At 32.8% G+C, this 14062-nt stretch overlaps 1 protein-coding gene across 1 annotated transcript in view; it reads right to left on the bottom strand.

The window, feature by feature from the left end:
* Window positions 1-2446: 2446 nt before the first annotated feature.
* TOGARAM1 (TOG array regulator of axonemal microtubules 1) overlaps window positions 2447-14062 on the bottom strand; it is a 78961-nt gene continuing 67345 nt past the window's right edge. The window contains exons 18-21 of the mRNA XM_063089698.1: window positions 7770-7959; window positions 6130-6349; window positions 3601-3687; window positions 2447-2983 (exon numbers count right to left, since the gene is read on the bottom strand). Coding sequence (XP_062945768.1) covers window positions 2718-2983; window positions 3601-3687; window positions 6130-6349; window positions 7770-7959 — 763 coding nt within the window. The 3' untranslated portion in view covers window positions 2447-2717. The remainder of the gene's footprint in view (window positions 2984-3600; window positions 3688-6129; window positions 6350-7769; window positions 7960-14062) is intronic.

Below are 14062 nucleotides of genomic sequence, written 5' to 3'. Positions count from 1 at the left end.
CAGATTCTCTTCAGATTACCTTCACTTATTGTAATTTAAATTTTACTGATACATAAGCAATATATGTTCATTTCTGAAAAAATGGAAATGCAGAAAAGCATACTGAAAATTAACTTCCTTACCCACAGATTATTACCATTAACATGTTGATGAATATAATTCCAGTTCTATTTTCTGTGTGCATACATATTTATATAGGCAGCTGGCCAGTACAGGGATCCGAACCCTTAACCTTGGTGTTATTAGGCTGCACTCTAACCAACTGAGCTAACTGGCTAGCCCTGTGTGCATATATATTGACAAATAGAGATACTGTACTTATTTTGCAGTTAAGCTGTTTTCCTTTAACACATTTTGAACACCGCCCTGTGATTAATATTTAACATCATTTTTAATGACTATATGATATAGGTCCCATTGGGTAAATATGCCATTTAAAATGCTTTTTAAATTTTTTAGTTGCAGTGCTGGTGGGTTAGACTTTTATAATTATTACTGCTCCTAAAAAGCATTCCTTTATTCCAATTTATTCAGACCTTCAGCTTTTCTTAACTTTTTTCAATCAGTGATCAGTCTCCAATTCTTTACTGACTTCTGGGTTGGTAACGGTTCTTGATAAGACTGCTAGATTTCTGGGTGTTCAATCTCCAAAAATTACTAAAATATAAAAAAATCTTTACACTGGGGACTCTATTACATTGACAGCTATTTTATTTATAATAAAAAACAGCACACATTATGTGGAGTAAAGTTTCTACATTATTAGTAGTGATTATATTTGTTGTACTTTTTTTCAATGCAAAATTCAAATTGTATTCAAAGTAAGGGATAATTAAACATATATAAAGTAATGGTCTTTTGCTTTTAAAATTTACCTTCAGTATATCCATCAATCAATGCAAATTTAGTGAGCACAAGTACAATGACATAAGGGCAGTGGTCATAATAAAACTTGGAATCTGTACTAATTGTTTCAATAATGCATACCAAAGAGTGTTGAAGCAAAACTTAATGACTATTTCAGAGTAACAACTGAGATCAAGAGACTAAACCAGGCATTGGCAAATATTCCAAAGGCCTGTTTTTGTATTGCCTGAGTGAAGAATGTTTTTTACATGTTTAAAGGGCTGTAAAAAAAGAAAAGAAAAAAAAAAAAATGCCATAATCTCTCTGTAGCTTACAAAGCCAAAAATACCTACTTTTTGGCTCTCTACAGAAAAAGTTTGCCAATTCCAGGTCTAAACTATAGGACTATAAAAAAATACACTCACAGGTATTTTAAAAGTATGTATATAATTATAAAACAGTGCATATATACATAGAAAAAGTAGCCATGTCTTTATTCTCCTTTCAGCTTGGCTTCAAATAACAGTGAAACCTGTTTTTTGTTTTTTCTCAGAAGATGTGGATAAATACAAAGAATGACAATTTAAAAAGCAGCTAAATACGTAAGAGAACTGGTCAGTGACACAGAAATGAAAAAGAATGAATATAGGATCATAGAATTTTAGATCAGGGTGGGACCTTAAAAATCATCTAGTCCAGGCATCACATTTTAGAGATGAGAAAATTGAGTTCTAGGGCCGAGCCCGTGGCGCACTTGGGAGAGTGCGGCGCTGGGAGAGCAGCGATAGACCTGGCAACTGACTTGCCCAAGGTCGGACAACTAATTTCCTATAAAGCTAGAATGATAACCTAAGTCTATTATTAGGTCAACAGTGATAGGTCAATATTATGTCAGCAGATGAAGTGAAAATGATAAGTCAATATTACAATGTATATTTTTTCCATTTAAACATATGGAAGTTGGAAAAATAGGACATCTCTGACACATCTACAGAAATAAATCCTTTTATTTCATAACATTCCTTTTCTTTTTTAAGATGCATACAGTACTTGTAAGCCCAAGAATTCTGAAAAAAGCTAAAGAAGACCTGGTACTATTTTTGGGAATTACACAACTGGGCAGCAAAATAACACCTTTATAAATGTCAGGACATATAGAAATAAAATTTAGTGTTTGCACACAAAAATAGGAAAAGTTACATTCAACACGTTTTCTTAAACGTGCATTTAAAATGTTTAACATTTTCTAAAACTTTGGTCATCATGTTTTATTATAACTTGTAAATTTCACAATTATGTAGATAATTAAACCCAAAAGGTAAGTGAATACATCACATTAACACAGCAGCAAAAGCAAGCTAATACTGCACAATCATATTAGTGAACTGATTCAGAAATACATGTTTTCACAAATAGCACACAAAACCTAGTTTGTGATAACATAGTTCAATGACTTTTCTTCCACTTCATAAAATAAGGCTGAGTAATGAGACATAGCAGAACATGATTACATAATAAAAAGTATATTTTTAATTACAAATCTAATTGTACATATAGGGCAACAAACTGCAGTTTCTACAGATTAGTGCAAATGAGCAGGACTTATCTCAAAAATATTAAAATCAGATTCATTCCACGTGCCTCAGATTTCATAAATATTAGGTTATATTAATTATTTTAGGTTTTTGTGTAATGGGTACAAGTGGTAGGGTTTCTATAGGACAGATGTGCACTCATAGACTGCAAATAAAAATAGCCATTGCTTCAATTTACTGGATGTGAAGTGCAGGCACTGAAAATGTAACTTTAAAAAAGTTTGATTTGTCATCATGTAAACGGTTTTGTTCATCATATCATATTTTATCAAAGACTCATAATTCATTTAAAATTGTCATATCGAGCAATTCCTCTAAACTCTTTTTGATATGTGGTGGTTGAGATGCAGCCTGATTTAACAGATTCTGACCCATCTGTGCAAAAAGTGCTTTTGATAATTTAGCTGTGGCTGTTCGTATATTTCCTCCAGCTCCAGGCAGAGACCCACTATTTGTCATGTTCCCTAAGAGGTGCCATAAAACGACCAACACTTTCTGTTCTGTGGCATGGGGTTTCCTTTGATAAAGTTCCATAACAATATCTGAAACACAAAAATATGGTAAACGGTGAGGGTATTTTATAAAACAAATTGAAGTTCTCCTAATTAAAAAGCACCTAAAATATCCTAAGTTTCTTCCCTATGCCATTTATCCTAAAAAGTTAGGCTTCTTAAAATGACTAAGATCAAAAACCTTCCTCCCAAAGACTGGGATCTTCAAATATAAGAATTCAATTCCATACATGATTAGTTCAGGCAAAAGTGGTAAGGAGAAACACTGAACCCAAAAATTCATCTCAATGTTTTTCAAATGTAGTTAAATAAAAATTTACACATTTTAAACCCAAGGTCCTTCTATCAAACACAATTTTGTAATAGTTTTCTATGAGCACCAATATTTGATTTTAATATCTTTTTATTTTTTCTGTATTATTTCTACTAACAGGAAGACTAAACACTTACTGGAAAAAAAATTCTTTTGAAGAAAATTTTGGGGGTAAAAATCTGAAAAGGTCCTCTTGTGGATTAGTATACAATTTATTTCTACTTCGTGGGTAATATTAAATTAGTAGCTATCCTAAAATTAAATTGAAATACCTATCAGTTTATCTTTAGTTACTAAAATATGTTTTTAGAAATTACAATTAAGAAGTATTTACCAGCAAGCTTTTCCGTCATATCCTGTTTTGCTTTTCCATTTAAAAATTGAGCTTTTGTGCAAAATGGCTGTAGTAGTAAATAATTGTCTAAATGAAAAGAATAATACAGAGACTCGTGGTTAAAGAGTAATAAGGTCTTACATTTTCCATTACATAGCATTGAAAGGAAAAAGAAAATTCATTTCTAGGATGCAAATGTGTTAAGTTTCTTTAACCTACCTAGTAGTTAACCACTAGTTAAAATTCTGTATAAAACCTTAGCACAATAACATTCTTATAGCAAATGAGAAATAAAAATACCTCACAGAGTATTAAAGGAGCTATCATGTGGTATAAAAGAGAAAAGGAATTGCCTGTTTTCTAAGTATCTTATTCCAAATGATAGTACAAGTTTATCAAAAAACGAAAAAAGAATTGCTTTCTTTGGGGTTGTTTTTACCTTTACTGATTTTTTAAAAGTTTTCATTTTGAAATGACTGTAGATTCACGGGAAGTTGCAAAGATAGTACAGAAAGATCCTTTGTACCTTTCACCCAATAGTTATATCTTACAAAATTATAGTACAATATCAAAACTGTATGTATGTATAGTTCTTCTTCATTTTATCACATATGTAGATTTGTGCAACCATCACTGAAATTAAGATACAGAACTATTCCATCACCACAAAGATCTCCCTAGTGCTACCTCTTTACGGTCACACTCACTCTCTCCTCCCCACCATGCTTAAACCCCAGCAACCTTCTCTGTAATTTTGGTATTTTTGAGAATGTTATATAAATGAAATCCTACAGCATAAGATCTTTTCAGATTTTTTTCACTAGTATATGCCCTTGAGATCCTTCCAAATTGTTGCATGTATCCAGTTCATTACTTTTCATTGCTAAGTAGTATTCTATGGTACAGATGTATCATAATTTGTTTTAGCATTCATCCCCTGAATGACATGAGTTGTTTCCAGTATTTAGATATTACAAATAAAGCTGCTATGAACAATTGTGTCCAAGTTTTTGTATGGACTCGTTTTCATTTCTCTGATATAAATGCCTAGGAGTGCAATTGATGGGTTATATGGTAAGTGTATGTTTAGTATTTTAAGAAACTGGCAAACTATTTTCTAGAGTGGCTGTACCATTTTATTTACATTCTCACAAGCAGTGTATAAGAGATCCAGTTTCTTCAACCTTGTCAGCATTTGGTATTGTCACTATTTTTTATTTTAGCTGTTCTGATACTTGTGTAGTGATCAAGATCTTAATCTGCATTTACATTTCCTTAATAGCTAGTATGATGGTTAAATTTAGGTGTCAACTTCACTAGATTAAGGAATACCTAGAAACCTGGTAAAGCACTATTTTGGGGTGTGTCTATACGCGTGTTTCCAGAGAAGACTAGCATGTGAGCCTGAGTGGACTGGGTGGGAAAGATCTGCTCTCAGTATTGGCAGGCACCATCCAATCTGATGTGGGCCTGGAGAAGAACAAAAGTGGAGCACAAGGTGAATCTCTTACTCTATCCGCTTGAGCTGGGATATACTCATCTCTCCTGTATGTAGGCATCAGAACTCGAGACTCTTCAGCCTTCCAGGTTCAAGAAGTTACACCAGCAACATCTCTGGCTCTCAAGCCTTTGTCCTCAGACAGAATCACACCATCGGCTTCCCTGGTTCTGAGGTTTCCAGACTTAAACTGAGCTGCACTACTGGCATCCAGTTTGCAGAAGACCTATCATGGGATTTCTCAGCCTTCATGTGTGAGCCAATTCCCCTAATAAATCTCCTCTCATATATTTATATACATATCCCATTGGTTCTGTCTCTCTGGAGAATCTTGACTAATACAGCTGGTAGTGTTGAACATCTTTTCATGTGCTTATTTGCCGTCCACATGTTCTTGTAGGTGAAATGTTTCATGTCTTTTGCCTGTATCCTAATTGGATTGTTTGATTTTTTAATGGTGAATTTTGAGAGTTCTTTATATATTCTAGATACTGAGTTCTTTGTTAGATATGTGGTTTGCAAATATTTCCTCCCATTCTGTAGCTTCTGTCTTTATCCTCTTAACAGGATCTTTTGAAGAGCAAATTTTAAAAAATTTTAATGAAGTCCAATTTGTGGACTTTCATGGATCATGCTTTCAGTGTCATGTCTAAAACTCTTCACCAAGTCCTAAGGACCTGAAGATTCTTTCAAGTTAACTTCTAAAAGTTTTATAGTTCAAGCTTTACATTTAAATCTATGATTCATTTTAAGTTAATTTGGTATCAGAAATGAGGTTGAGGTAGAAAAAAAAATTTAAAAAATGAAAGAAAAGAAAAAGTAAGAGTTGAAGATAAGGGAAGAGAAAGTTCAACAGGATAGTTTTAATCACTAAAAATAATTAAAAATACTATTGAGAAAATGAAAAATTTTTATGACTGTTAAATTAAAAAATTGAGTAAGTAGGATTTTAGCATTATTAAAAACATGTGGAATCAGAAAGCATGGAAGTAAAGTCAAAATAATTTGAGTGCCAAAGTAAGATTTCTTACCTACATGCTGACTCAGTGCCTGAACAACATTTGTAGCAGCAGCATAGATGCCTGGATTCTTGGAATTCAGATTGTTATCCACTATTGCTGGAATTAGCATGTTGATTATAGGAGATAAGTTATCTCTCAGTAAAGGAATCATTTTGTGCATTGTTTCTAGAGCCACCAGATTTACCTTACTATTGGAATCATGAAGTCGAGATTTAAAAGCATCAAAGATCTGAAAGTAAATTGGTATATTATTTAAAGTGAAATAATGTTTATAACTATTATATTTAAATTCTCCTAGCATTTCCTAGTATTTCTCCTACTTTACTCTTTTTAAACACACACATCCTATTTAACCTGAACTTAGATAATAAGAACTTTATGAAAATTTGGATGATATATCTGTGTGTTGAATCTTACAGCAAAAAGAGAATGCTTAAAAATTCGCCTCAAAAGACATTATAATAAATTAAGGTTGAAAAATGTGGTTCAATAGGCAGATGACTGACTTACTGTAAATATGATAAACATGCTATTTTCTGTAAGGTGCAGGTTAGCTTAGCTAAAAGATCTGACCTAGTCTCAGTTTATGTTAGTTTTGATAATTTTATTTTATTTATTAATTTATTTTTTTGTAACTGGCCAGGAAGGGGATCTAAACCCTTGACCTTAGTGTTATCAGCACCATGCTCTAACCAAGTGAGCTTACCAGCCAGCCCTTGTTTTGAGAATTCTAGATGCACTTTCAGAGTTAAATTTTTATTATTACTTGTTAACCTGGTTAACAATTATTCCTTGCTTTTCAGAATCTGTAACTTTCATAAACTCAAGATATAATAAAGTGAATGCTAAATAAGTCTTTAATCACGTCAGGTAAATGAAAAGCTACCCTATGAGGCTGAGGATTTAACTAATAATTCCCGATATTTACTTATTTATTTATTTACTATTTTTCATGTTAAGAATAGTCTTCCCAAGAGATTTATTTTTATTCAACAGATATGAGAAATGTGACATGATATACTGTATTTTCTTCTGAAAATTAAGAGACAACACTAGAATTAAAGAGTAGCTTAGCTATGGTATGTTTCCCAAGTTAAGGAATATTATACAAATTTTAAATGGAATTTAATTAGTAAATTACTAACAGAATTAACTAAACTAAATTCTAATGAGGCACAAATAATCTATGCTTTGGTACTGTGAACACTTACTATTTCCAATTTGTTTGCTTGATGCCTAAAGAAAGTATATAAATTGGTATGTAGAGATTTCTAACCCACATATGGAAACTTTTAATATCGATTCTAAAGCAATATCAAGTCTCTTAAAATATTTATTGATTCACTTGTCATATATTTACTGAATGCCAGGTTCTGAAAACTCCAAGAATACAGAGCTTTCAAGGAGCTTACCATCTTCTAGGAGGATTCACACAAATAAGAGGTTATTTTCTTGCTTTTTTCCAACTACTTTGTGTTGTTCTAACATGTTTTATCACAGCAAAACACAAACAATCCATTCTTTTCAACAAACATTTTAATACTTTAAGATAATATATGTAAAGTACTAAGATTTAGGGCAATTTTTTATACTAATCAACTTAGTTGGTCCCAGGTTTCAAATGAAAATTAATTTTAACAGGTCCTTACCTTCACAATGTTTCCAACAACAAGCTCTTGATTATTTTCAGTATCTGATAAAAGCTGCTTAATCCCATTTATGCGATCACGAAAGTCTTTTGCATTTAATAAACCTGTTATGACTTTTACGTACTCGGCACTTTCTAAGGAATTACGAGGAATTGATTTTCTGTTGACTTCACGAATTTCAGTTACCTCTCTAAAGTGAAAGAAAGGTAAATTTATTTTTATTTTCCTATAAAAACAAACATAATAAAAAATTCTCATTATAAATTCACTATTCAAAAATTTATAAAATGATGTAACCCACAGTCATAATATCTGTATTGGAGGTCCCCAAAATCTCCTCTAGGTTTTGCTATGAGGACTTGTAGAAGTCAGCATACAGTTTTATTCATGGCTAAGATTTATTACAGCAGAAGGATACTAATCAAAATTAGCAGAGGAAAAATGCTCCTGGGTCAAAGTCCAGAGGAGATCAGATGCAAGCTTCTAAGGGTCTCTTCCTAGTGGAGTCACACAGGACACACTAATTCCTTCTTCAATAAGTTGTGACATAAAATGTTGCCTACAAAGGAAGCTTATTAGAGACTCTGTGCCCAGGGTTTCTGTTGGGAGCTGGTCATGTAGGCACTCTCTGCCCAGGCCATACCAAAATTCCAGACTCCCAAAAGGAAAGCAGGTGGGTTGGCTGGTTAGCTCAGTTGGTTAGAGCACAGCCTTATAACACCAGAAAGAAAGCAGGTCTTCAGCATAAACCATATTGTTTGCCCAAACAAATTAGGTGCAGTAAACTATCTTATGAGTTAGGGAATGGTGAAAATCCTCTTGAAATCTTAAGTTTCCAATGCCAGCCATGGGCTAACCTTTGGCCTTTTTAAGGATAGCAGGCTCAGGACTGCTATGTTAACTCTTTTCTGAACAGGTTCTTGGCCCCTTGAGATCTAGCTACATTTGATTTGAGCCTCTTTCCCCAATTGCATGCTCTCTGGAATATTAAATGAGCTGTTTTTATCAGGAAATAGTTGGAATCCTTCTAAAATCCAAGTTCCCAGATGCCAATGAATGGCCCATCTCTCTAGGCAGGTCTTTCTGAAGCAGTCTCAGGCCTGCTATGTTAACTCTTTTCTGCAAAGTACCCATGTGAACATGCACGGGAAAATGAGACCAGCAGGACTTATTACGGCAATGATTTAGTAGCATCATGTTTTTCATGACTACAAAGAGGTAACTCAAATTGGCAGATGATGATCCCTTTGAAACTAAAGAGTAATGCAAATTGTCAGATCTTGAGGACAATGGTAACAATTGCAAGTTACTGTCATGTCTATGACTAGCATTATTACGGGCAGGGATTAATGAATGACTCAGAATCATCCTGAAAGTGGACACAGGACAGTGACTTAAAATGTGGATCCTAGCTGTATTTATCATTAGTTTTGACTTTTTTAAGTAAATTAATCTGAAGTTAATTAATTCTATATGATGAGCAAAATAGAGAATTAAATTTATATTTAAACTGAGGGCTATATGATACATAAAAGGTGAATAAATGAAAAGAGTAAAACAGAAAAACATCGCAAGGTGCTATCTAATTACTGAAACTGGTCTTGAAAGATGGCTTTTTTGGTTCAAAGCAGGGTTGATTTGACAGCAAAATAACACTCAACACATCTTAGGGGCAAAGGGATAAAGTAACAGCCAAATGGAAGGATTCACTAGGTATATAAACATTAATAAAATTTAGAAAAATTTAAGATATTAAGAATGAACACAGTTCATGGCAGCATTATTTATATAATATAAGAGGTCTTAAAAAGTTCATGGAAAGACTGTATTATCTTTTAATTCTATTTTTTCACAAACTTTCTGAAGTACCCTTTTACATTGACTATTCAAAGCAAATTTAATGATAATGTATTAAAGAGATTATAATATAGAGAGAAGAAAAATGCATGACAAAAAACAGCATAAAAGATGAAAGTGGAGAAATGAAAGTATACTGTTGTAAGGTTTTTACATTATACTTAAAGTGGTCTAATATTTGAAAGTAGACTGTGAAACAGTAAAGATGCATATTATAAAGTATGCATATTCTAAAGCTGAGATCACCTCCTTAAAAAAAAAAAAAAAAAAAAAAAAGAGGGGCTGGCCCGTGGCTCACTCGGGAGAGTGCGGTGCTAATAACACCAAGGCCCCGGGTTCGGATCCCATATACGGATGGCCGGTTCGCTCACTGGGTGAGCGTGGTGCTGACCACACCAAGTCAAGGGTTAAGATCCCCTTACCGGTCATCTTTAAAAAATTATAAAAAAAAAAAAAAAAAAAAAAAAAAAAAAAAAAAAAAGAGGCATAGCTAGTGAAGGAAATAAATGGAAGGCCAAAATAACCCCCCCCCCCCCAACAATCCAAAAGAAGTCAGGAAAAGAAGAAAAAGAAACAAAATATATAGGGAAAATAGAAAAGTAATTCAAGGTGACAGTCTTAAACCCAACCATATAAATAAATTAAATATAAATGGTCAAATACCCCAATTAAAAGGCAGAGATTGTTAGACTGGTAAAAAGGCAAGACTGAAACACATAATGCATACAAAAAACACACTTGAAAGAAAAAATTATTCTTACACTTGTTAAAATGGTAAGCAATACTTTATTCAAGATTACTGCAATAGAGGTCATGACTATTGCAATAAGGAAAAGAAACTGCTCAACTCTGAATACAGGAAAGACAAATTAGGGATTTATAGACAACAAACAGAGTGAGGGGATCAGTAGATAAAAAATTACTAAGCAGGGATATCAAGGTTAGGGAGTTTCTTGCTAAACTGGCCTAATAAGATTCTTGCTAAAGGCAGGACTTATACATCAAATGTGGCGGATAAGGAACATGACCAGATATCAAGATTGATCACATATTGTGGGGTAAGGGGAACGACTTAGGAGGGTACTTTGCTAAGACATGGTTAAGAAGGCCAGGGATAGGGCCCAAAGACAAGGCCTCGTTAAAAAAAAGGCTCGGGTCAAGGACCGTCTTTGTCGAATAAGATAGCTGTTTACCTACTGTAATAATAAGTGTTGGTGAGGATATGGAGAAATTGGAACCCTCTTACACTGCTGGTGGGATGTAAAATAGTGCCAGTTTGGCAGAAAGTGAGGCAGTTCTTCAAAAAGTGAAACAGACTTATCACTTGACCTAGAAATTCCACTCCTATATATTCAAGAGAATTAAAAACATGTCCACATCAAAACCCAAATGTCCATCAACTGATGAATGGATAAACAACATGCAGCATATCCACAGAATAGAATATTACTCAGCCATAAAAAGGAATGAAATATTAATACAGTCTACATGATGAGCCTTGAAAACATAATGCTAAGTCTAAAAAGCCAGTCACATATCATATGATTCCATCCATTTGAAATGTCCAATTAAGCAAATCCACAGAAACAGAAAAAAGATTGCCTAGATTGCCTAAGGTTGGGAATGATGGGAGGGGTAGTGGGGAAATGGGAAGTGAGTGCTAATGAATACGAAATTGCTTTTTGGTGCAATGAAAACGTTCTAAAATTGATTGTGATTATGGTTACACAAGTCATTGAATATAAAAAAAAACATTAAATTACATGCCTTAAATAGGTCGGTTATATGGTACATAAATTACATTACTATAACACTTGATTAAAAACAAAAGACATACCATGCAAATGCTATCAGAAGAAAATGGTTAATAGCAGACAAAACAGACTTCAGGACAAGGAATATTAATTACCAGGGTTAGAAATACTTCACAATGACAAAAGGGTCAATTCATCAAAAAATTGCAACCATCTAAATGTACTTGAACCTAATCACATTGCATCAAAATACATGAAGCAAAAAGTATTTATTTATTTATACCTGGAAGTATAAATAAATAAATCCACAAATGTAGTTGGGGATGTCAATGCCCCCATCTCAGCAAATGATAGAATAAGTAGACAGAAAATCAGTAAGGATATAGGAGACTTTAATAACAATTAATCAACTTAACCTAACTAACATTTTATAGAATACTACACCCAACAAGAGAAGAATATACATTCTTCAAAGTAGTATAAAATAGTCACTAAGATAGAACACATGCTGGACCATAAAACAAGTCTCGATAAATTTAAAAGAAGTGAAATCATATGGAGCACGTTCAATGACACAGCAGAATAAATTAAAAATATTAACAAAAAGATATTTGGAAATCAATCACACTACTAAATAGCTGCTGTATTAAAGAAGAAAACCCAAAGGCATTACCAAGCATTATGTCAATACCAAAACGAAAGATATTCAAAGACAAGAAACTACAGACCTCTTGAATACAGACACAAAAATACCCAAATAATCTTAGCAAATCAAATCCAGTGTCATATTAAAAACATAATACATCATCATGATCAAGTGGGGCTAATCCAGGAAATACAAGTTATCTTTTTTATTGTTATTGTTGTTTTTTGTTTTTGTTTTTTTCACGGCTGGACAGTACAGGGAACAAGTCACCTTTTTTAACATTTGGAAATCAATGACCACAATTCACATATTAACTGAATAAAGGAAAAATATATAATTATCTTAATAGATGCTGAGAAAGCATTTGACAAAATTCAATACCCGTTCATGATAAAAACTCACAAACTACAAATAGAAAGGAGTTTCATCAACCTGATAAAGGGCTTCTATGAAACCTACAGCAAACACAATGTATACTGATGAACTACTGAACGTTTTGCACCTAAGATTGTAAAGATGTCTGTTCTTATCACTTCTATTCAACATTGTATTCAACATTCTAGCTAGTGTAGTAATAGAGTAAGAAAAATAAATTAGAAGCACATAGATTTGAAAGGAGAAAATAAAATACAAGATGATCCTGGAGAATCTTGTGGTGGCAGAAAGAAAGAAAATGCTTGTAAAAAGATGGAACATGTTGAAAAAGCACAGCAGTGAAACTAATGAAACTCCTAAAGTTGGAACAATTTGAAGAAGTGAATAATGATAGTATTGGATTACAGCCCACAGAATAAAATAGAAACGCATTCGTTTGCACTAATATAAATAAATATTTGAATAAATAAATACATAAAAAAGGGGTAATTTTTCTTTACTGAAAAAATTGAACTAATAAATGTAGAAGGAATAAGGGAAATTGAATTATTAGGCCAAGGAAACGTAATAATTGCTGCAGGCAAGATTTATCAATGGTTGCTGAAATTAGAAGGTATATGTACAGTGGGAAATAGGATATTTGTATAGTTTCAAGGTATCCCAAGATATCTACTAATTACAAAGAGAAAAACAGTAATTTTACAATGATGAAACCCAGCAGAAACCACCTTAACCTACTGACCATGGTTAAGATTATGAGTAGAAATAAGACAACATCATGTACCTCTTGCTATAATGCAGTAAAAAGGGTATAACATCATTTCTGTGGTATTCTTGCCAAAATGCATTACCTCAATCTAATAATGAGAGGGAAAAAAAAAACCAGGAAAGAAAAATAATCTAATTGTGAGAAAACATCAGATAAACCCAAATTGAGAGACATCTACGAAATGAGTAACTGACCGGCAAATTATTTAGCAAAGGCCTGGTCAACAGTATGGTGTCAATAAATATTAAAAAAGCATTTTTTAATGGGTGCCAAAAAAGGTTTTTGACCCAACTATCTGATCCAGGGTCTTATGTGATTATATCTTTATGTGGAAAGTGGCAGATTCTGATTCAGTAGGCCTGGAGGGAGTATAAGATTATGCATTTCTAATAATCTTCTAGGTGATGTCAATATGGCTGTTTCATGGACTATACTTTGAATAGCAAGGTCCCAAAGCATTTTCTTCATATAGATTTTTATTTTTTATAAAATTTATTATTTTAGTTTATAAAATGTTTCAAAGACATATATACAGAAAATATGAAAGACACTGATGTATTTTTTTAGTTTTAAAATAATGTTTATAATATATTTAAAAATACACCAGAAAGATATTTTTGAAAGATTTTAAAAGATTATATAATCAATATTAGAAGTTATTAAATAGTTTAAACATGTTACAAAATTACCTATACATTATATTTATGAACATTTTAAGAGTAGTTGTTTTGTTTTGTTTTTGGTGGCTGGCTGGTACAGGGGATCCGAACAGTTGACTGGTGTTGCAACACTGTGCTGTAACAAACTGAGTAACTGGCCAGCCCAAAAACAGTTTTTTTCTGGTTGTTAAACAGTATGGATGATTGGTTGAATTCTTTTAATGTTTGTATTT

The sequence above is a fragment of the Cynocephalus volans genome, chromosome 3 (assembly GCF_027409185.1).
Source record: "Cynocephalus volans isolate mCynVol1 chromosome 3, mCynVol1.pri, whole genome shotgun sequence".
Lineage (NCBI taxonomy): Eukaryota > Metazoa > Chordata > Mammalia > Dermoptera > Cynocephalidae > Cynocephalus > Cynocephalus volans.
This window is presented reverse-complemented; position numbering and strand designations above follow the sequence as displayed.